The sequence below is a fragment of the Patagioenas fasciata genome, chromosome 5 (assembly GCF_037038585.1).
Source record: "Patagioenas fasciata isolate bPatFas1 chromosome 5, bPatFas1.hap1, whole genome shotgun sequence".
Taxonomy (NCBI): domain Eukaryota; kingdom Metazoa; phylum Chordata; class Aves; order Columbiformes; family Columbidae; genus Patagioenas; species Patagioenas fasciata.
The window spans coordinates 28,498,134-28,523,237 of NC_092524.1; the positions used below are offsets into that span (position 1 = coordinate 28,498,134).

The window sequence follows — 25,104 nt, forward strand, 5'->3', positions numbered from 1 at the left end:
TCGTTTCTCTCAAAGAAAAGCCATTTTAAAACATGACAGTAATACAGCATTATATTTGTATGGCTAACCATTGTAAATGTCATAAAATGCTAACATTAGGAACACGCAGAAAAGTTTACCTGCCTCAAGTCTGTAAAAGTTATATCATCGTTTCCTCCATTATGCAAATACTATTCTTAAGCATTACACTATTTGTGGCAGAATGCAAACCCCTCTCTCTCCCCCCCTCCTCCTTCAGTATGGAGGGAGTAGGCACATCTCCCTCTCTCTGCTACTTGAAGCTAACAGCTTCTTTTGTTTGGCCCAGAGCACCCTGGCCAGGGCCATTAGGAGAAGGGATTGCCGAGGTGCCAGTGAGCCGCTGGGCACCTGTGACCGGTGTGGGGGATGTTTGGAGGCTTCAGGGGCACCCCACACACGGTGTGGGGGTGCAGAGAAGCTTCTAGAATGCCTACAGTCAGGTCTGATCAGCCAGTATAAAAACGGGACTCTCGTCGAGACTGTGCCCATTGTCGCTGGTCTCTCTGAGCACGAGGAAGATGGTGCCGCCGAGACCCCCCCTCCCCGGGATGGAGACCCCGCTTGCCTTGCCGCCACGGGTGTGAGTAAAACCCCTTGCAGGATTGCGAGTATATTTATCCTTTCCGTGCACATATGCACGTGTAACTTCCCGTGCTTAATACAAGCACGTATAAAATTATTTCCTCGCACAATCGCGAATGTATTTATATTCCGTGCACATTTGCACGCGTACTTTAAATTATTTCCTCGCACAATCGTGAGTGTAACTTTATTCCCTCGCACAATTGCGAGTGTATTATAAATTTATCCTTGCACAATCGCGAGTGTATTTTCCTCCCGTGCTTCCACATAAGCACGTGTAGTATTCCATGCACATTCGCACGTGTAAGTAAATTAACCCTCGCAGAATTGCGAGTGTATTATAAATTTACCCTCGCAGAATCGCGAGCGTACGCTTTACCTGTATCTCTTTAAGAATAATCCCGCACCGTGTTCAGGCAAGTGTGTACTCCTCTGGGACTCGGGGATGGTTCTGGCATTGTTTTGGGTGAAGCCACGTGCATGCACTCTGTGGACCGCCTGTTGTACTAGTTGCTGCCCCTTAATAATTTTCCTCAACTGATACCCGAACCTATATTTAAGTCACTTTTGGAGTGCTAAAACCCTGTTTCTCACCGGTTTAATAAAAGTTGTTTTGGACCCTGTTGTCCCTTAAATTAGACTCGGGGTGCCTCCATGACACTATTATAGTGTTTTTCCTAGTTTCTTAATAACATCTATCACTCTTGCATACTTCATACAAATTTCATTGCCACAGTGTTGCCAAACATCTTTACTGACAGATTTTTGCATTATACTTCATTGGATGGAATGTCACATTTTTTCCTGTCCAAAAGGCGCACAACTTGCCCAAAATGAAATTGAGATAATATGAGAGATTAAGTTCTCTGCCAAACGCTGGTATATTTTAACTACCTTTCTGGTATATTTCAACTGGAAGATTCAAGTAAAACTCACCTAGTATTGGCAAAGATGTCTTTCATAGCCTCCTACATAGGATAAAAATAAATAATACTATGTAAAAAAGAACAGTGAATAATAGCAAGAAGCCAGGAATCCACAGAAAACTGGAAAGAGAAACAAAATGAAACGGGTAAAAAAAAAAATCGGGACAAAAAGATGAAGATAATGATATGCATATCAAGAGAAAACTGTAGTAATGATAAGCCTCTTGACATTTTGCTCCATGGGGGGAAAAATAAAGTAGTGCTCAGAAAAAACACGTGCTGTATTTAATATAATATGTATCATACTTATTTTTCTGCATAATCAAAAACATTTTCCATTTCAGTGATAATTTGGGAAGATGTCAGTAGTGGAGTGGTACTTAACATATTAAAAAATTAAAATAAGATGTTCATAATTTCTGTCACAATTTTGAAGAGACTTAGCTGACAAGCTCTCAGCGCTGCTGAGAATTGATTTTCAAAGTCTGAAACACCTGGGAAATTTTATAGGACAAGAAAAAAGCTGAAGTCGTATTAGCACTTCAAAATTATAAGATGGGGGTTACTCTGACTGAAATGGCTAGCCAACAAGAGCACACAGTGTACCAGTGAATGCAAGGATGGAATTGAAATAAGGCCTAAAGTGCCACCATCCGCTGAGATAACCCAGGCATCTGTACCATGGCCAGTTTGATAGTACTCCCAAACAAAACGTTCAAACAGGAAATACTGGACTTCATTGGTTAATTACTAATAGCTATCAACCGTGAAAAAAAAAAAATTATTGGTGAATTAAGTAATCTTTTCAAAGGGGAACAGAAATCTAAAGATAAAAAAGCATCAAATAACAGGCTTTGAGAGATCCTACCCTTTATACTGAACAGTGCTGTGACTAATAAATTTGAATTATTGAAAAAAACCTAAACACATTAACAGAATAACTGTTACACCTCAAAATGAGAATGAAGAATCACTACTTAGAAGGTACATTTCTCCCAGGATCCCCAAGAATACCCCATTAATTCTACATTCTGAAGCAATTTTTCATAAAATTGCCTAGAAAAGAACAAGAATTAATAACATATGTAAGCCATATAGAAACTGATGAAACACTGAAAATGTAAAAGGAATAAGTAGTAACACAGAAAAACCTCATTGACATAGTTGGCTCACACCTTGCTTAGAGCATCCTTATATATTCAACAATACATCTACAAACAAAAAATGTAGAGGGCTCCACCTGGGTAAACAGTTTCTAGGAAGACAAGTGGAGTTGAAGGTGACCACAAATGCTCAGAATAATGTAATCAGGAGAACAGTATGGTCCTCAGATGAGTAAACACAGCAATGTCAAGTAGAGAGGCTGAGCTACCAGCATTTGACCAATCTGAAACACCCACAACTCAGGAATGATGTAGAGAATTGAAAAGGAGTCAGAAGGGCTACAAAAATGATCACGTGCTTACAAAACATGCCTCCCAGAGAGAGGCTCAAGGTTATAATTTACTTGGCTTATCAAAAAGAAGGATAAGAAATTGACTTCAACATACCATTCAAATACTTAAAATAACATAATTTTCATACACTTTAAAAAAATATTTTTTAAGGCAAAGATAATCACATTATTAAATACTGCCACAAACTGCAATTGCAGTAGCACATTCAGGATTGTGATTATACTAGCCCCTAATGACGTTTTCTTGTTGAAAATCAAGTCTTAGTAAATTCTGATTTCCAACAAAACAAGTTAACGCATAAACAACCTTCCTCCCCTGCCAGGATAGTTTCTTTCTCACCTGCCCCTTCTATCATCACCAGCAGCCTCCACAAGCAACTCTTTCCTCAGCAGCGCAGTGTGGAGCGTGTAGGAGAGCCCGCCAGCCCTGCAGAACCCCTGCAGAACCCCTGCGCAGGGGCCAGGCTCTGACCAGGTGCGGTGGGAGCACACGGGGAAGGTGGCCCAGCGCAGGCCGCCCTGAGCAGTTCTCCTGCTCCTTCCCAGGAGAGCTCAGCGCTGCATGGGGACCGGGCTGCTGGCCAGCCTAATTGCTCAGGCAGCCCCCACAGCTGACTGCTTCCTCCTGTTATTTTTCCCAGGGGCCCTGCTGCCCCTTCAGGCTTCACATGACTTAATCAAACCTGAATGCCCTTCTGGAAGATATGCAAATTATTTTTCAGTTGGACAAAAGTGTTTTGGCTCAATACTGGTGTTACTAAGTGAAGTTTAATGATGTGCTATACAGGTCAGACTACATGGCCTAATGGTACTTTCTGGCTGTAAACTCGACAAGTGCATTACTCTCCAAAGGAGGTTTTAAAACGGAGTATTAGTATATCGCATTACATTATCTAATTAGACTGGGCCAAGTGTCAACATAAAGCAATATGACTGTATTTTAGGGCCAGGTTTGCCAGCGCTGGGATTTTGCACTTATAAACTGCTTGGCGGTGTGAGTTCGGCCATGGCTGCAGAGAACCACCCTCTGCATCCCACCCTGCGTGTGACCTCGCACTGGCGTGTTTCAGCATGCTATGCTAGTGGAAAACTAACTCAACCAGCAGAAGTACTGAATAGTTTCCTGCCAGTTCAGCGTGCCGAGACAGATCAGCACAAGATCGGACAAGTGCTGGAGCTGCCATAAGAACGATGGGAGAAGGCAGTATCTCACTAGCCAGCAATTAGATCAGGTTATGCTGACATGGAACAGCAGCTTAAATTAAGGCATTAGTATACTCTTGGATGCATTCAGAGAAGACAACAGCTTCAGTTTCTGATTTATCTTAGCCATTTGACCAGAAATAGGTCTCTTTTTTCTCTTAACCTCTTACCACAAGAAACTGTATCACAGGGATATCTTTCTCCTTAATACTGAGCTGAAGCTTTTTCCACTGCAAAGGACAATAAACCAACTATTAATGTTTCATAGCTGTATGAAGCACGGTAGTCTGCTTTAAAAGCCATTTAAAAACTGATTGTGAAGAAAGATGAATTATGTTTCTTTCAAGGTAATGAAAGCACAATGTCTAAAATAACAGGTTTCAACTTGCAGTATTCCATCTTGCCCTAAGCAACCCCTTCATACTGCATGGCGGAACATAAAGTCTAGTACATTCCCTTTATTTATATTAAAGATACAATGTGGAATCAAAAAATGCCTTACAGGTGACAGCGCTTAACTGGATATTGGACAACTCTACAAAACACACACATGTGCTTTCTTGGTTCTCTTTCACCTGTTAAGATCAACTCAAAAACCAGGGACAACAGAGGTAATGCTAAGATAAAGACAGTATCAGTTGTTGTAGTTACAATAAGGCCTCTGGGATCAAGTCGCAAGCATCTCACTGGGTGCAGGGATAAATTCTTTCCAAATAATAATGGTATCTTTACCTCATCCAGCCAGCTGCATGTCCTTGTATACATTACTAGAATTAATACTACACAGAACTCCACATGATTTGCTGTTTATTTACAACCACTCTTCTTACATGCTAATGAGTGACACCAGCTCTTCAGAGGGAGAATTTGTTCTTCTTGCCAATGCATCCTTGGCAGACTCTACCCTTGAAATAGAAGATTTTGGGGAGGGACTGAAGCCAACCAGAGGGAATGCAAGGGAGGATAGTATGATATGAGAAGAATGCCTGCAATTTTGCAGGGAGAAGACCCAGCTGCCAGTTATTCAGATATTTCAACTCACAGATACTAAGCTGTTCCATCAACAAAAGGTACACACTTAGACACTCAACTGCCAGAAAATACCAGAGAACAGGTGCTCCCCTGTGCTCTAACCTGCTTACGTATTTATATCTGAAAATGCTTGCATCAACAAATAATGCAATATACCATGCTTCCTCCCACCTCTTCAAACAAGGAAAACAACTCTACTACACCACCTTCATCTCCAGGCTAGACAAAGTCCACACATAGGAATGTAGTTATTAGGTAGCTTATTCAAACTGACCAGTGGCCCAGGGAAAACATGCTGGGGTTGGGACTTGCTTCTCAACAAGAAAAACTTCAAATCCTTCAGAATTTGGAAACTCCTTCAAAAATGATGAAGTCGTTTGCAGCCCTTTTGTTGTCTTCCAAGTTCCGATCAATCCATAACGGTGCATTTGGCCCTTTCCAAATCACTTGACACTACTTGGAAGCAAGGGGATTGCATGCCATAGTTTTATCAGAAGGTATCTGTTCAGTGCATCCAAAGCCTGCAATAAAGTGCATACACAATCAAGTTAAAAAGCAATTGAACTATCCCGATGTTTTAGTGGTCTCTAGACTTCTTGTGGGATTCAAACATGGAAGTTCCATGCTAAAACTGTAAAAGAAGAGAACCAAAGGATTTTTTGTAGAAGTAACTTCCAGACCAGGCTGAAACTGTAGAACACAGTATCTCTCCTGTACACTAGCATGACTGAAAAAAAACCCAATATAGTAACAAATGCAGAAATGGGAGAACAAACTCTGCAACAAATTTCAATGCTGCTGAGCATTTAGATTTTAGGATATTAACTGTAGTGCAATCCGAGGCCATTCAGTTAAAGCATGATCTGAATTTTACAAAAAGTCATCCAATTGATTTCCAATTCATCCCATTCATCCAGTTGAGTCTAATCCACTGCAAGATTCAAGAGAAGTATGTGTAAGCACTGATCATCTTCTGGTGGTTTTAGGAGAAAGAATGGAGGGGAGGGGAGATGGTTCACATTGGTAGCCCACCCAAAATCCAGTTTGTGAAACACCACACCAGGATTCTCCCCCTACCTCCCCCCTTTATTAATTTTCCTTTCAGCATTGTGAATTAGTCACTAACATATTCTGACACTTATGCCCAAGCTTCCTCACTTTCTGCTACACTCATCTTCATAATGAACAAGCTAATTATATTTCATACATCCATCAAAAGCTACTTAACCTAGTCTGGCAGGTAAAGGGGGGTTATAAACCAGAATTAATTTTAATTTATCACTATCATGGCAAGGAGACTATGTCAGTTAAAATAATTGAATGATATTTTTTTGATTATTAATTAGAATCACATTTATATTTTGCTGCCTGCTTTTACATGAAGGTACACAGGTATCAGGACTAGAGACAGGTATAACATTTCATACAAATACTTTTTTTTGTTTAAAAAAATAGCCAAGAATTGGAAACAGTCATGTTTCTAGTTCTGAAAAGAATAAGCTGAAACACATATAGCATTCAGTAGAACAAAAATGTGCATATTTCATCAGGTAGATTTCAATTTGTAAACTGAAGGTAGAATACCAGTATTTATTTATTTGGTAGAAAACTTGACAATTCCTTACCTCCTTCTTTTATAAGCTGATCCAAGTTAAAAATAATCTCAAAAAAATTCAGTACAGTAGTGAAAGGATAGACATTTATCTGGATAATCCCTTAGTTAGCAAAGGGAAAATAAATACTTGTGCAGAAAAATCCGGAGCCTATGTGTTGCTCTAGTTGCATTCAAAGCCCCAAGAAGTTCATCATTGTGTTTCTGGTTACAGCAGATGAGATCTCGTCTCAGATGCTAAATCTAAGGTATTTTCTGTGAGTTGTTTTCACTTACAATTATTTCTCAGTGTTGTTGGTTTTACTTATTTGGTCTTGTTTCTCTTCAAAATGATCACAGAAGGCAACTGAAATGCTAATTTTTCTTTAGGACTCAAAGATAATAATATGTCATATCTGAATTTACCTTGAAAGAATTTCAAGTTCAAACCTTTTTAGAACAAGGTTCCTGAAAAGTAGGAAAGTCACTCCTGGAAACCTCTGTGTCCTTGGTTTTGGCTGGGACACAGTTAATTTTCTTCCTAATAGCTGGTAGTGCTGTGTTTTGGATTTAGTATGAGAATAATGTTGATAACACACTAATGTTTTAGTTGTTGCTAAGCAGTCAAGGACTTCTGGCTCCTCATGCCACCCTGCCAGCGAGGAGGCTGGGGGCTCATCAAAGCTTGGGAGAAGACACAGCCAGGACAGCTGACCCCAACTGACCAAAGAGATATCCTGCGCCATATGGCACCATGCTCAGTGGATAAAGCTGGGGGAAGAAGGAGGAGGGAGGGACATTCGGAGTGATGGTGTCTGTCTTCCAAAGTCACTGTTAGGCGTGATGGAGCCCGGCTGCCCTGGGGATGGCTGAACACCTGCCTGCCCATGGGAAGTGGTGAATGAATCCCTTGTTTTGCTTTACCTGTTAAACTGCCTTTATCTCAGCCTACGAGTTTTCTCATTTTTACTCTTCCAGTTCTCTGCCCCAGCCCACCAGGGGGGTGTGAGCAAGCGGCTGCGTCGTGCTTAGCTGCCATCTGGGCTAAACCATGACACTCATTAACTTAAAAACTCAGTATTTCAAAGAAAGTGCTCTTAATATTTTATTTAAATAATCTCTTCCACAGACATACAAGAGATTTAATCCTGGATTTATTTAATTTTCACTTGTATTTCCTCAAAAAGTTACTATCATTTGAAAACAAGATTTTATAATAACTTCTGGCTAGAACTTGAGCAATGATGTTCCACACAGAATAGGTTGTAAGGAATATGTTGGATGACACAGTCAAATCCCTGATGATTCAGGCTCTTCTACAATTAATTACTACTACACTCTGGTTTCAAATTGACCACTGCTGTGTAACCGCAGGAGTTACGTAAATTCCTTTTGCTATGTCTCCTGCAAATTGTCTTAAAAGTCAAAGAAATAATTTTTCTAAGGAGAGCTAACTTAGTAGCAAGCAAATATCAAGTGTTTTGAGGCTGTTAAAAATACTAGATAAACTTAACACTTCGCTAAGCCTCTTTTCAAAATACCTTAGAGCCATTCCTTAGAAGTGATTGAATACTGAGGTCTGTGCCCTGCAGAGTAGTCATCAATGAGTAAAAAGTAAAATTCTTCTCTACTTATATCCACATTACATATAAAATGCTCAAAAAGAAGAGGCAATTAAGAAGACTGATTTGCTTGTACAATGTCACCTTCATAATCTGAGATTTTAAGTTCCATTTTGATAAGTTCCATTTGTAACAATCGGAAGAAATAGAATCATACATATATCCACAAATTAAGTATCAGATGTATTTGACCAACACCTAATGTTTCATTAAACATTTAGCAAATGCTCAAAGATGGGAAGAAAAGTGTCTAGGCAACGACTTTTAACCATCTGGCTAAAATCAATGGCCCACCCTTGTCTCTGCTGAAACTGTGCTAAGTCGGAAGGAGCTCAAGATGATTGTGTACATTGTGTGTGACAATTCTCTGCAAGCAAACCACAACAAACAGAGCTGCCACTTGCATATTTCCTCTCTGCAGGTTTGGTTAGTTTTCACATGAATAGATACAGCTCTTGAAATCCAGTTCTAACTATCATCAAGTCTTTCCTTCCTCCAGAACTGATTTTAATATAATCCAAAGAACTGTTAAAAGGCAGAAAATTTCCCATAGGAAAAAACTTCTGAGTCTGACTGGGGGGAGGGAAGTAAAGAAGGAAGACTGATTTAAAGGTTTTTAGATTTCAAACACTTATACTATTTTAGTCACTCTTTTTTGTGTATTTAAAGAAGAGTTAAATTATTTTAATGGAAAGAAGCTGCAAGGAAGTTTACATGCATCTGTCTAAAATTAACTGCTTACCACTAACAAAAAGGTGAGGGTTCATTAAGGCCTCAATACCATCAAATTTGACCTATACAGGCATCTAAGTGGTCTCAGTTTTCACTATCCAGCCAAAACTTGTATGTCAAAGGCTACTTAATTTAATCCAGCAGGTGGAACTCCAGGTTATAAATAGAAAAATGAAGGTACATTGAGATTAAGTGATTTGCCCAATACAAAGATTAACAGGATTAGGATTCAGGAGTTGCCAGTTTTAATTTCTTTGCTTGTCCCACATTTGCTCCAGCAGACCAAGTACAACAAGGAGAGCGGAGAAGGGAGGAAAATGCTTACATCTTCCCCTTGGCATCAACAAAAAAACCCTGCCAACACCCTATTCAGAACCTGCTATTTGCCTACAGATTCACTTTACATACACCTAAAGCAAGCCCATTACCAGAAATAATATTTTGAGTACAGAAGAACTAATCTAATTTATTTAAAATCAGCATAAGACCTTATTAAAAAAAAAAAAGCTCCAGACTCTGTGTGTGCATGCAAGGGTGTGTAGAGGGATGTTGCAGGTATCTTTTTCTAGCAGAGAAAGCCAAAAGAAACATCAAATTAAGTTTTCAGTAGGTATATTACTTAATGAAAACCTGCTTCCTTAGTAACCATATTCAATTGCTGTATCTGCTAAAGCTGGCAGTGTTTACTTTCTGAGAAACAGATAAATAGCATTTCACTAGATTTTTTTCCTTTAATATTAGTTCTGCAACATGTCTTAGCTAGGATTCAAAGGAAATACTTCAAGTGATAATAAATTTGATTCCAGTGACTATTGATTTGTTTCTTAACTTCACTAGTCTAGTAAGATTTTGTGTGGTATTCACTTTGTTTAGGGGATACTTTAAATATAAAAGTTGTGGAAGATTTATAAGGGCATAAAAGTATCACAGAACCAAAACTTTCCTAAAAGGTTTATTTATGAGCGTTACACAAAAGTGAGTGCCAAACTAAAATGAAATTACACAGCATCATTAGAAAGACATATTTTGCTAAGGGTTTAATACATTAATCTGGAAAACAGCACACATTTGAAATGCAGAGTGCAAAAGTAATTTTGATGCTGCCTAACTTCAGGCACCAAACTTAGGTCTTCAATGAAAATGCTGTTCCACCTAAACTCCTAATATAACTCATACAGAGAAAGATTACCAGGGGGTGATTCATGGCCAGGATCCCAGCTGAACTGTTCAAAACTGCCCTATGGATCAGGCAATCTCTGTGGACTATCACAGCAGCCTGTGAAAATGAGATTTCTAGTTTGAGCATCGAACTTGTATACTTATAGGACAAAACATGATGTACACAAGCTGCAACAAGGGACAAGCTCCAGCAGGAATTCTTTAGTTTTGGCTTTAACTGCACCAGTACACATACTCAGCTTTCCCAGGCAGCAGCCTCTTTAGAGCAAATGCCAAAATCTCACTTTGCTGGGCTTGAGATCTAAAGCTTGGCTTTTAATTCTGTATTTCCAGATAAATAACAAGGTGTAACACGGCCAGATCAGGTTCTAGGCTGCTGCACTTTGTTGCTTCAATAAAATAACTCAGAAGATGGTCCTTCAAAGAACAGATATGTTTAGGAAATCTTTTCACAAGACATGTGTAACTCGCCTAGCAGACTGGACCTAAGGGAAAAAAAACACAGTATACTATTCCATAAGGTGGTCCCTTCAAGAACAACATGCTTGAACAAGACTGTACCAGATAGTACTTTGAAGCTACGGAAAAACAGCAAAAAGACTGCAACCTCTATATAAAAGGGAAATATTCTGAATTTACAATGAGGGGAGATGAATACAGAAGATACTCCAGCATATAAAGTAGTTTCTATTTCGAGCTCCTTCAAAAGAGAAAATCTCTTGCCAATTTTACGTTAGAAGCTAGCATCTTCTATACATGGAGATTTGCTTTCTAAGTGATACAGTTGCCAGCTAAATACCAGAATGCTTATGAGCAAAGGTACTTTCAGAGAGGGTACACATTGCTAGTGCACACACATGAAATTACCCTCCCCTCTATCCCTCCCTGGAAAGGGAAGGATTGTTGTGAAAGTGGTCCTGAGCATGTGGTCCTACAACAGAGATGATGACATACGTTGACTAACCTGACTTCAATCTTGCTCTGAAGACTTTGTCTAGAAAAGCAAGTAGTGAAGGGGGTTATCACATCAAACTTGAAAAGAACTAAAAATACATCCTTCATCACCCCATGTACATCATGCACAGTGACCTACTATTCTAACGCAACAAGAACTCTCAAAACCTTTAAATAGAAAACAAGACAGGTTCCTACAAACAATTTATCTATATGTTATTGCTGTATACTAACGTGTGTTTTCCTACTTGTTCCGTGGTAAAAGAAACCTATATCTGTAAGAAAAATACAATTTTAGCATATAAAATTGAGTTCATAATACCAAAAAGCCAGACACCTTGATTTTACCTCTGACCATGTGAACTACAGCTAGTCACTTGATTTCTCTTTCTCACTTCCTGCAACTGGAAAGTGAAAATAATATTGTCAAGATTTTTGGGCATCTTCATTCTTTAATAGCTATAAAATACCTGGAGATACTCAGACAACAGGTAAAGACAAGTGCCATCATTAATCACCATTCTGAAATCAAGGCATCGCATCTGAGGTTCTGTCCATCACAGAACACCATTAAACACTTCTCAGCACCTTTAAGACAATTACACTCACTCTGCCATTTCAAGGGTTTGATAAGTTTCCAATCAGAGCAGACAGAAAAATTAAAATTGTTTCAGGAAGACGCTGCAATATCAGTATCCTAATCACGTTGACTAGTATCTGCTTTCCATTGTAACCTTGCACAGCACAGCAACCCCTTTGCCACTGTGGGCAGAAATAAAGAAATATCTATTAGCAGCACGGAGAGTGGGGATGGGAAATAAAAATATTTGCTTCTGACATAAGATAGTGATGCAGAGATAGGTTCACACCAAATACATTGAGAGCTTGACTTTCTTTAAGATCGTGTATAAGCTATTCTGGGTGTTATATAAACACAATTTGACTGGAAGGTAGATGAGAATTCTGAATATGCAACGGCTCCAGCAGAAACAGTAGGGAGAAAAGTAGTAATAGATCACCAGGCACCAGGGCTAAAAGGAAACAAATGTTTCAGAAATGGATCATCAAACAGATAAACTCAGGACAAGGGTAGCATAATGATACAAAATAATTAAAAAATGGGCAGGTAAAGAGCTCACTAGAGGAGGCAGTGAATAAAGTTCAGAATGAAAGTTTGTCCTACAGACCAAAGAAACAAAAGGGGAAGGGTTCAAATCCCATTCAGGAGAATATTGCCTTTCCTGACATCTCTCCCCCCGTTATGAAAATGAACACTAGTAACACTTTGGAACCTGACATACTTGCACTTTCCAAAAGAAAAAAAAAATTCTCAAATGTTCAGTTTCCTTTAGGTTTATTATGTACTCTGTGTACTCTCCAGCTCCCCTTGATACTAGTGCTGCTTCTCTTAAGCAACACCAGGTTACTTTCTCCATTACAAGTAATAAACAAGTTCTACTAGGGAATCTAAACCAGTTTATTAAAACATCTGATGTAAATTTTGACTGCTTCTGGAACTAGACCTTACTGCAGGAAAACCTCAGAGAAGACAAGATTTGACAAGTATCTCTGTGAGCACTAGAACAAGCAAAGCTTTTATCCCACAGATTTGTGGGTTTTGGCTAACTGACATTGAAGTCTAGGAAGGTGTGAGCTTCTATGGAAGGTTTTCCTATGCCTGAAGCATTTCTAAGGTCTTTGTCTTTAGACCTAAAAAAGCATTTCATGAAGCTTTCAGGAATTTATCTACCTGGCGAAAAGCAGGACCACAAGTCTGGATTTCAGGAAAGCGGACTTCAATCTCTTCAGAGATTTGCTTGGAAGAATCCCATAGGATATGGCTCTAGAGAGAAAAAAGGGTCTCGAAGAGCTCGTTGATACTCAAGTATCCCCTCCACCAAGCTCAAGCCCATTGTGCGCACGAAGGTGATGAGATTTATAAGCTGATCTGAGATGGATTTGCATTCTATGCTCTTACTAAGAATGAAGGAAGGTATCAGACTGTACATTATCAGAATCACGTACCTGTGACAAATTCAAAATGGATCAAGCTTAATTTATAAATATTACTGACTACATTTCATAAGTCATTTGCAGATTACAGGTTTTCCATAGTACTACCTTATCCCAATTTCACAAAGTAGTAGTCGCATATCAAAGTACTAATCATGCATGCAGATCACTTCTACTGATATTCATCTAGGATTCTTGAAAGATGCGTAACAGAGCATAAACCAACAACCCTTCTAATCGCATGCAACACCTTTATTCATGATCATACTGATTTAAAGCAGACTTGCAGACATTTTATCGAAGTAAGGTGACTTTAAAGTGATGTAAGAACTTCTACACCTAAGCACAGCTGTACTGTTCAGCTAAACTAATTCACGATCACACCTTTAGTCAAACATGGACATACTGAATGGCACCAAGGCCTCAAAATGAAGTGCAGAGTAGGGACTTCCTGAGAGATTCTAAATTTGTAGGCACCAATTATCTTGCCTAACAAGAAAAGGTTTGCTGGGAGAGTTTGGTAACATAATTACAGAAACAAAAATGCAGCTCATTTCACTCCTTTCAACACCACAAGTTAAAAACAGTTCCTCAAAAGAAATAAATGGTGCTCTCAATTTTTTTTTTTTTTTTTTTCACCAGAATAACTGAATTTGAAGTTTTTGTGATTATAACTGATGAGGGAAGTGGAAGAACAGGGGTGAGAGACTATAGTTGTCCATATTCACAATTAACAAACAGGGAAAAACTCCTACATATAGGTTCAGCCTGCTTGACCCAATAGGAGACATAAGATTCTAGAGTCAGGAGCACATCATGTAAATCAATCACGTTAACTTAGGAAAGCTAGGGAGTGAATGTGCAGTGATGGAAACTATGAATAACAAGACCACCACACAGAAAAGCTGTAAGAAGCAGCTGGGAGGATACAGACACAAAGACAACTGGTTCAGAGATTTTCTGTGCAGCTGGACAACAGTACTCAAAAAAAAGAGGTATTTTTAAAAAGGCAGATATCTCTTCATTTATCATGACATCTCTTAGCACCTAGGCTACTTTGAATAATTAACGTAGCAATGAGCTACATGGATGCACCACAACACTCCCTGTATGTCAGCTGACCTGCTGAGATAGATCAACTACTGTCAGGCTGCTGTCGAAGAGGTATAGCTCTGCAGCTTCCAGGTCCCAAGCTAGTATCTTGAGACAGAGCGGAATTACACCCTATTAAAAAGCCAACCCTGAGTTTAGATTGTCTTTATAAACATTGTATGATACAGCACAGACTTATGCTTGAAGCCAACAGTATGGGGAGAAGTATGTTTTATGGTTCACAGAGAAGGGATGAAGACAATTCTTTCTGCAGTTCAGGCACTTTGAAATGTCGGGGTAGGTTAAGAGTCTACAGCAGGTTGCAGACAGACGTGGTCTTCAGAGTGGCTCTTACTTTCTTACAACCTCTTTGCAGAAATCCATACTATAAGGTATCAAGAGAAAATAAGATTTGAATTTCCTTTCTCTACATCTCTCTCTCTCTCCCTTTCAGCATCTCTGCTACTGAAGAGTAGTCCAGAAACATCACAAAACATACTAGTTAATGAACCTAATACTTCATGAAACTTTACTGGATGATTACGCTTATGCATAGGTAGTGTGCAGATCTTCTCTCAAGACTTTTCACAAGTGAGAGGATAGAGCAAGTTTATTTAATAGAAGAAACATGGAGCATTCAAAATCCCAGCCCAGATCACAAAATTTAAAAGGAATTTTATTCCAGGGAACTTCCTCACAATCTGGAATACTAAGTCTTCAGGCCCATGTTGGAACCTAAAAAAGTCTTAATTGAAAAAATCCATTTCACTTGGTTTGAATAAGAATGCTGCCATAGGGATGGGAAACTTGCCAAAAGACTGCAAAGCAAATGGTAATAATAATTACCAGTTGAATTTTGGATAATTGCTTAGCAGAATGCAACAACAATCACTGTACATAAGTTCATTTAAATGTTTCACTCAACTGGGACAAAAAGTAAAGAATATACTAATTTAATCTGCCTATGACACAATCAGTGAAGAACTGGCAAAAGACACAATATAGCCAGAAAACTTCAGAAAACAAAGAGGAAAGCTTATTGGTTTTTCAAAAAAAGTGCATTTAGAGAGACATACATCTAGAATATGATGTTGAAAACACATTTGGAAATTAAGATTGGTGGGTGCACATTCAAAGTTACAGCTTAAAAACAAAATGCAATATTGGTCTGAAAAAAAATCCAAGAACTGGATTAGATAAGGAGGACTTCCAGTGTACTATTAAGACACTGAATTTTACAAACTGCATTGACAGAATGGTATGAACTGAATTCAGGGAGAGACTAGGTGAAGACTCCATCACTGACCCACATGATACTACTTCTACAAATGATTACTGCAATGCATTTTAGATCTATGTAATACAGCTGGTTTAACTTAGAATGCTTATAGATATATCTCACAATCTCTAAAATGCAATCCTCTACTTGTTTCTCCTCAGCTTAAGAAATCTTTTGTCCTGATGTTCCAGAGTCAATGGTTCCAGGCAGAACTACATGGATAAATCATAAATAACAACAGCTATAACTGTAGGGAAAAGGAACTGCAAAGTGAATAAAGCCTGGAGATCAATCATTTCAGCTAAGGCTATTTCACTGCAGAATGAACTTCCACAGAATACTGTCTTAAAATCCACAGCTTAATTATCTTTAGGACATGCTATAAAACCTTACTGATCCATAAGAACTTTCCTACAATAACATGGTATAAAGATCTGATTTGGTTTTAATAACATAAAGGGAAGGGCAAAAGATTCTGACACTTGCTGTGATCATTTCTGTACTTTTCTATGTATGTCACTAAATAGAGACTGACTAAGCTACAAATGGAGAGAGTGCAACAGCTTACAAGGGAGGGAGCAAAAAAAGAGGGAGGAATTTAATATAAAGAGTTACATGTGGAAGCATTAGAACGACACTAGCAAAGGAAAGGGTTTTGGAACCTCAAGAAAGTAATCTTGTCAGGAAAAAGCATTAAAATAGAATCTTAAAAAAAAGATCTGGGAGAATGCTGGTCCTTCTAGCTTTTCTCAATCTGCAGGCTACATGAATCATATGGATAGGGCATTTGTTTAATTTCTGTATGCAATCCAGCCTTCCTGGTGAACTCAACAAGAATTAGTCAGGGAGACATAGCACTCTTCTCATTTTGAGACAGAGGTTGTGCGCATGCTGTGGTAAGCCTTCCTTCAACAAGCTCCAAACATTGTTAGACTTCCAGTTTCCTAATTTGACTGCGCAGAGGCAGCCATTGTGCAACATGATGTATGTGAAAAAACCAAGGTAGGTTTATAAGATGATTTTATTTCAATATGAGCAGTAACAGTACTTTTTGTCTGAAGGGGCAGTAAGAATCTGCAAAAAGGATCTTAAACCAATACAGTCCAACATGCTTTCTGCAGCAGTTTTATGCTTCAGTGGTGTCTGCATCTAAATAAAACACCAATAAGCCCTCAGCGGAAGGAAAAGACCCTCTATCTGGTGTTGAACCATTCCAGGGCTATATCTAAGGTATCAAACAGCAGCTGTCTTTGCTGGAAGCAATTTTAAATCGAAGAGGGGGAAAAAAAGGCTGTTGAAAAGCACCAAAGAAAGCTGGGTCTCCAGAAAAAAAAGTGCCAATGGTCCTGACTGAGCTTTCTGTTCACTTCTCAATGCATCAGGCCTGGAACAAGTTTCTCAGTGCAAAATTTCTCTAATTGGCTGGAAAGCATTTAAGGGAAAATCTTTCTAATTAAAAACAGAGAACCAACAAGACATGAAAGCCATGGGGGCTGGGAGAGGCATATGTTGACCTTATGAAGCTTCACAGCAGAACTCTGCAGGGGCTGTTTAAACTGAGAAAGCACAGTTTTAATTAAAGAGTCCTGAGGAACAGACAATTCAAAAGAGCAGGTCAGCTAGACTCCAAGAGGTCAATTTAAGCATAAGCAGAGGGAAAACAAGACTTCTGGTCATTTTGCCTTCCTCTGGGAGGAATCTGTTGCTAACTGAGCATTATGTTCTGTGCTTCTCAACACACAAGCTAGCTGTCCTCTGACCACTCTGTGGGTGTTGTGCATCATTGGAAAGTGTTTAAGGGAGGGAAGAAATTTTGTGAAGTCCACCCTGGTTTCTTGACACTGGATCACATTCTAAAATAAACCTATCATTTTTTCCCCAATGCATAAAATCCCAGATCTTCTTACACATATTTGAAAATGAACACTGCATCTTGCTAATCTTCTAAAAACAGTAGGAAATCCTGTAAAAAAGCAGATCCAGCATATCACCAAACAAAATCCTCTTAAAAAACAACAAACCAACCAAAACACAAAACCAAACAAAACCACAAAACAAAAAAACACCCAGCACTTTCGCTTTACTTTTTGAAGTGTGTTATGTTACTATTACATTTAGCGAAGCTAGCCATTTTTCCTTCCTATTTGGAGACAAAAAGAAAAATAAATCTATGAAGAACATTGTAACTAGCACCCATCAAGTAGCAGAGCTAACACAGAAAAGTGTAACATAAAAGCTACCACGTTTCTCCATGAGGAACCACTTTCCAGTAATTCAAAAGGATAAGGAATTAAGCATGAAAGTAATATCCACAGTAATTTCCCAAGAGAAACAGTAATGTTAGTGCACTTCAATTAGTGTATACGTGGTTCTGTAAATACACAGGTTATTATATTTAAGTGCTGCTTCTTTTCAGACAGATTTCTCCCATATTGTTTTTTTCAGAACTCATGGCTACATGTATCTGCTTGGGTGAGCCAGGCACATATTCCAAGTCAAGACTGACAGACAAAGCCGTAAATTTCCCTGCATCAAGAAGGAGCAACTAGCAGCCATTTTAAACAATCAGTTCACTCATTTGTGAGAAACTATTTTCTTTCCTAAAACCCCAATCTAACACTCAGAAGTGGAAAGGTGGCGGGGGTTTGTTTGGGGTTTTTTGAGTTCGTGTAAGCTTGGAAATTGCATCATCTTACATCTTTAATTTTATTCTCCCTTGCTTCCTCCAGACAGATGTGAGCTTTGATGCAAGTTCTCATTTATTACATTGACCTACATCCTCACAGAGCTGGCTTTTACACAGTTTATCAGGGATACCCTTCACAGATGGACAAAACTAAGAAAAAGCCACCACTCACACCTAAAATAGAAATTCACATCTGGAATGAAACCAAGTAAATTAGAGGAGAAAATGGCAGAAAACACTTTTATGGTAAAGGAATAAATAAGAATAATAATGTCCTGGGAGACATGGAAGTTAATGAATATAATACTTCTGACAAAGGAAGACAAAAGATGCTTTCATAGTTCTTCACAGACATAAATCAACGATAATACTGAAGCACAGCGCAATCCCTGTGCAGAAACAAACACAGGAGAGAAAACGGGGACAGAGCAGAATCTTGCTATAGAAGACAAAGGGCATATTTTCACCCTTTTCTGCACAAAGAAATGTTGAAATAAAACAGGCATTTGACGAATAACTCTCCATACACCAGAAAAATATAAATTGAACTCTTTTAATGCCACAACGAGAGCACAGTTAACATCCACCTGAGCTTTCGTTCCTATGCTCCGTCTTCCCCTTCAAAGTACCTTGGTGATTACGTTTTCTTCCACAACCTTTTCCATATTCACATAAAACTGCTAAAAGTAAAAGAGAAGGGAAATATTATGTACCTAAAATCTTTGGTTCTTTCCACCAAATCCAGGTGCCCATCATCTGGCCAAAGTTTGACGCTAGACAGAGGAAGCCTGATGAAAACCTGCATTGAAAGTACAACGATGGGTACTTTCCATCGAGTAGCTCCTTCTCAATTTGTCAACAGGGTTCACCACTGACAGTTGCAGTTCTGGTGGATGACTTCTTCACTATCATCTCTAAGTCTCCTACAGAAACATGTCCTAGGAGCCTACACTTTATCTTCCCTGACTATGACCTGACCTCAAACCAGGTATGTCCTCACTGCATACTGGTTAGATTACTGCCATACAATTTACCTGAAATCTTAAAAGTAATATGTATAATTTAGACTGTAACAAAGTACCTGTAACTGGGAAGAAAGTGCTACAGATAGAGTATTCAGTCACCTCAGATGACAGATTTGGTCATGTTTAGCTACGATTGTCCAATTTCTAGGGATCTAAATGACATATTTCAAAAAAAGTCACAACATTATTCGTAGCCTTGCAAACTCTGCTCATCATGAGTGGAAGTATTGCAAAGCTTAGCCAGAAGGTGAGATTTTATCTATATTTATATATCTAGTCTTCCCTACAACAAGAAGTGATGCTGAATAGCCTGAAACAAGGGAGACTTATGGTAAAACAAAACAAAAACAAAAAACAAACAAACAAAACCCAAAACCACAAAAAACAAAAACAAACCAAAAACTACAAAAAATACAAACCAAAACAAAAAAACACACATAAAAATTTGTATTTGTACAGCAACATTCAGTGTCTTTACTTAAAATATTAAATTAAAACAAAACATCATTTTAGTTGCGTATAGTTACATGAGTTTATTTTGAACTCTGGCCAGTTCTGTAATACCTAAAAGACCTAGTGCTCTATAAGAATAGCTAGACAAGATGATACAGTGCTGAAGAGTTATTTTGCCATTGGAGCTTTTTCCTTGTGGGTAGGGTTGGGAAAGAGGTCACACAGTTGTCGGTGGTTCTCCTTCCTCAGCCATCAAGCTCCTCCATCATCATCTAGGACAGGGGTGTCAAACTCCTTTTCACCAGGGGCCACATCAGCCTCACAGTTGCCTTCAAAGGGCAAAACGTAATTTTAGGACTGTATAAATGTACGATTTGTCTGCTACCCTGCTCCCATCCAGTGACCCCCAGCACTCTCTTTTTTCCCCCTATCCATCCCTACGCACAGGCCCACAAATGTCCTCCCTCTGATCTCTTGTTGCTTGATGTGCTGTTCTGTAAGGATGCAGAACTGCCAACAAGGTGCTCCTATGCTACTTTACGCTGTGAGCAATTTTTTAAATATTCCACAGGCAACTGTGACACTGTCTTCCCATTAAAAATGTTAGAACATTAGGACACAGTGTGAGGTGTCAGTATTTGTACTGCATTAATAGCCTGGCTAAGGATTTCAGTGTCAAGGCAACAGGACAGCAGGAGATGCTGGAATACTTGCCTCCATTTTTCCCCAGTGTTCGGAAACACCTCCAGAAGGTCCGAAGAAAAGATGCCCTGTTATGAGGAGTAGCTTGGACAAAGCTGAATTCACGGAACAAGATGTGTGTTCCTTGGCGCACGCTGTTAAAACTGTGGAGATAAAATCAAAACAAGAGAACGTTAGAAAGCTGAACCGATAAGAATGTTCTGGGGCCAGCTCAAACAGTAGCAAGAAAACCGCTGGCAGTTACATTTTGTGAAACCAAATCTCCAAAGCTTATACCCATCTGTTCCCTAGAGAGAAGACTGTTTGCAAAAACCACACATTGGAACTTAATTATAGGAATCAGAGGTCTGTGAAAGTAAAATTCATTCTAAAGAATCCCAGCAAGGGGTGTCCAAGAGCCACTTATTTGAAACCAATCCATTGGAAAATGGCTGGCCAAGAGTAAGAGTTGTTTATCTGCCCAGAAGGTGCCCTTTCTTTTAGTACCATTTGAACTTCACTGCTATTTTTATCACAGTATTGACACTTGACTATATTGGATGTATAAAATCTCAATCTGCTTTTCACGAAAGTACACTTCACTAAATGACACCTTGCACTTTTGAAAACAGTAACTGGACATGATGATGGATAGTCAATTTGATGTTCGCATTCTTGTATTTTAGTGCAGATTTCTCATATTTGAGTTGTAAGCACTTTAGGCTAACTTACTATAGTAAACATTTGTCTTTAAAAGATTTCTCTGAAGGGTAAGCAGCTCAGCTCTCCTTCGGGCATGGTAAAGCTCAACATGCAAGAACAATAGAAATGCAAATACAAACATTATATACCAAAAGGTACAATGACAGGGTTGCCTCAAAAGACAGATTTTGTGCATTTCACTCCGAATTGTGCAAGCGGGACAAAGCTTCCACACACTCCAGAGAGATCATTAAATACATTCACTTGGGACAGCAGCTTAACTCTCCCACATGGGAGAGAATTAATGAAAAGATACAAATTTACTTTCATCCCAGCAGAATCTCTCCATAGGCAGCATCTCCACAACAGACAAAATCCAGTGGTCAGTGCCAGCCCTCTCAGTTTGCAACTTTAAATAATCTCTTTAAATAGCTTAAATCACTTTATCCTTCAGAGTATATAGAAAATGGTCTCACATTTGAAAGAGAATTATACCAGAGTAAAGCAAAATTAAAAAGTCATGTAACAACTGCTGCGTGTGTCAAGTCAATTCAATTTTTCAGAAAAGAACCACAATTTCTGTTTTTTATTGTCCTGGTTCTCAAAGACATGCCAGTAAACGGAAGTAAATGGAATTTTTTGTCACATATTGAAAGATAGGTACAGAACACTGTTTCTGGCCCTCCTACCCAGAAGGAAAGGCAACTCAAAACGAGTACAACCAGCTTATGATTAAGAAGCACTCATGACTCTTGAATTAGGAATACTCTTTCTGTAAATATCACGGAGAAATATATTATTTCACATTTTTTAAACCTTATTAATGCACCAGCGCTGTACAAATTAGAGGAAAGCTCAGCCATTGTCCCAAGAGATTAAGGTAAATAAATAAATCATGTGCCTGATCAAAATACGCCAAAATTACAGGAAAGGGCTCCCAAGACTACCATTGTAGGTAAAGAGCAATCATTACAAAGTGCTGTAGCTCTTAGAGTGAATGAGTTCAGGGTAGGGGAGAGTACCTTGCAGAAAGTCCCGCAACATGCCTGTGACAAAGCTAGAAATGGGATTTCAGATCTCATCCCAAACCACAGCCTGCAAGACTTTTTTCATTTCTGATTTGCATTGTTTTGCTGATGATTTGACAGGCTGATGGAGAAAAGAGGGATACAAATGAAAAATAAGGAACTTGGTCTAATAGGAGAAGGCAGCTTTCAGGAAGATGACACACCTAAGGGAGACATTTAGGAAGAAAAAGAAGGCGGCGACACAATAGTGCAACTAAATGTACAAAATTATGTTGCACAGAACAATGCACATACAATGTCTGGAAGCAGATCTTGGCACAAGAGTAATGGAAAGGTCCAGACATGAAGCTAAAAAATTAATTCACAGCAGACAGCCCTACTGTATTACTCCTTAGTTCTAGTAAGTGAAAACTCAAGTCGCATTTTCAGCATGGGACGGCTCCAAACCTAGCAGGCAGAAGGCTATGATATCATTTGTTGTTGCTTACTCAGTTAAGAGAGTGGGTGGATATGTTGGAACATTAGCACACCTGGATCTGCTGACAGACAAGTGCTGCCAGCTAGTTGAGTAAAAGAGGCACGATATTTCTTTCATTCCTCATTTCTTGCAATAAGATTTTGTTTAACTGTACAAGGGAAGGATTTTTCCAAAGCTCAAGTCTGCAAGCATGGGAGTCAGAATTTTGTCCCAGTTAAGATGCTGCATTTCAGAGACCCCAATTTACAAATACCTTTTTATAAGTTGTAAAAGTTGAGCTCGAAGCAGCCAGCCCATGGCTGAGCTCTCCAGTCAGCAGCCCAATGACAAAGCAACAGATCTATTCTCACACAGAGTCAAGATCACTACGAGAGACAGGATCACTATACATTTTGAACAAGCTGTACATTTTGAAATTCCTTTATCAAGGGTAAGATGGGCAGGTAGGGAATATGACCAACATGTTAGCTATGATTTTTGTATGCATATGAACAGATGTCTTTTCCAGTTTCTTTTGAGCATGGAAATAAAACAGGCTGCAGACTCAGAGGAATGGCTTAAGCAAAGCAACAAACTTGGCTCAAACATTCTCAGCAAGAATAACAGCTGCTCAGATTCTTCCCTTAGAATTGTTCAGTCTTCCCTCTATCTGCTCTTCTCTCACCAAACAGCCATATCCTTAGCAAAGTTAGGTAACCAGAGCTTATCAGCACATTTGTAGGAGAAAGAGTTACGAACAAACCTGGGTATCTCAACAAGGTATTAGTTTGTCCTCGATCATTTAGAAAGGGGTTTGTGAACCTAGAAGCAGAACCAGGGAAAATAATTTTTCACTTCTCTGGTTAACTACTTCTTTCTCCCTTTTATGCATTTTGTGTAGCCATCTGCAAGAGATTCCTTCAAGAATAAAGCTTTCAACAACTCCACAAGTCTCCAAGCCTCCTATTGCAAACCTAATGGTTGTCCTGGCCGTCTACATTACTGGTAAATAGAACAGTCAAATTAGAACATTAACAAAAGTTACTAATTATGTGACTTTATTTATCTTGCTGAAACTGAGACTAGAAATTTAACTGAATGTTCATTAGTTAACAGGAGCTCCCTGCAAACACTCATATTTCACACAAGAATTGTTACACAACTGGATACAACATTAAAAGAAAGCTTTTCCCATTCACTTGTGAGAATATTCTGGAGAAAGATGAGAGAAAAATAAAGCAAGGTTCTCACTCTATGAGAAGATCTAAAGAAACTTTTGCAGTAGGGACTTCAAGATCCTGAATTTCACTCCTTTCCTTTACATGCCCCACAGCAGCCAAACCACAGAACAGGATCTCTTCCAACGCCACTGCTGAGAAAGCTGCATCTTGCAGCACACCCAGTCTATGCTTGGGGGATGGCGCGAACACGTGAGAGGAAGAATAAAGGTTTAGGGAGGAGACCGTGATAAAACAGCCCCAGCTCTCAGAAATGGCTATGCTGGGAACTCTAGCACTCAGGTGCTGCTTCTCTGAACAGAGCTGCTTTCAGTACAGCTTTGTCTTTTGTGTAATTACATTTCGGCAACTTGCCAGAATTCAGAAACTTTCAAGCACTCTTTTCAAACCTTTGGACTTCTAAATAGATTGTAAAAGTCCCAGGATGCTATGGTAACATCCCAATTGAAACCCACTACAGCAGCAAGCCTCGGCCTGCTGAACTCAGGCAAAGCCAAACGCACAATGCAGTGAGAGCCCCAAGTCCCTGAGAAGGACAGAAGAGTTTGCCAGGACCCTGCTGTCCCCCTAGCAGGTGCCACCTCTGGTTACCATGCAAAGAGCTGAATGAGTTCACAGGACCCCTTCTCTACTAAATGAAAAACAAGGAACAAGGACCGTTATTCCTTAACTTCCAGCATTACTGCTTGCATTTTGCATCGAGAGCATGATGAAAAAATATGTACTTTGAAGGCTTACGCTGCTTCTCCAGCATGAACAATTTCCCCTCCTCACACTACTTCTCTTCCCAGTTACACAGATGTCTAAGTCACTAAAACAGAACTGTCTTAAGCAAAAATAAGGTAGTCTCAAATGCTTAGTTGCCATTGGATGCTATGTCTAGACTGAAACATCTGTAGAGAGAAACACTGCAGAGGACCTGATGTCAACATTACAGGTGTCCCAGGGTTCGTTTTTTCTTGAAACACACTCTGGACTAGCTCTAGTCTGGTCCCAGGGGCTGAATGCTCATTTGCAGTTGAAACACATTGTCCAGTTTAGTTTCATCTGAAAGGAACCCAGGTCATGAGCTCCGAGGCTTCTTCATGGTGTGAACCAAAGCACAGTTAAGTGGGGATAATCAGGAGTATTAGGATTAGAGACTACGGTACA

General features: G+C 39.2%; 1 protein-coding gene across 5 annotated transcripts in view; it reads right to left on the bottom strand.

Moving 5' to 3' along the window:
- The window catches only part of CSTPP1 (centriolar satellite-associated tubulin polyglutamylase complex regulator 1), an 83,041-nt gene that overhangs the window by 35,718 nt on the left and 22,219 nt on the right, over nucleotides 1-25,104 (bottom strand). For 3 of the 5 annotated variants that reach the window (XM_071809143.1, XM_071809144.1, XM_071809142.1), the window contains exons 3-4: nucleotides 20,561-20,691; nucleotides 18,956-19,048 (exon numbers count right to left, since the gene is read on the bottom strand). In XM_071809143.1, the coding sequence (XP_071665244.1) occupies nucleotides 18,956-19,048; nucleotides 20,561-20,691 (224 nt within the window). The remainder of the gene's footprint in view (nucleotides 1-18,955; nucleotides 19,049-20,560; nucleotides 20,692-25,104) is intronic. The other 2 variants (XM_065838346.2, XM_065838348.2) reach the window with 1 other exon arrangement.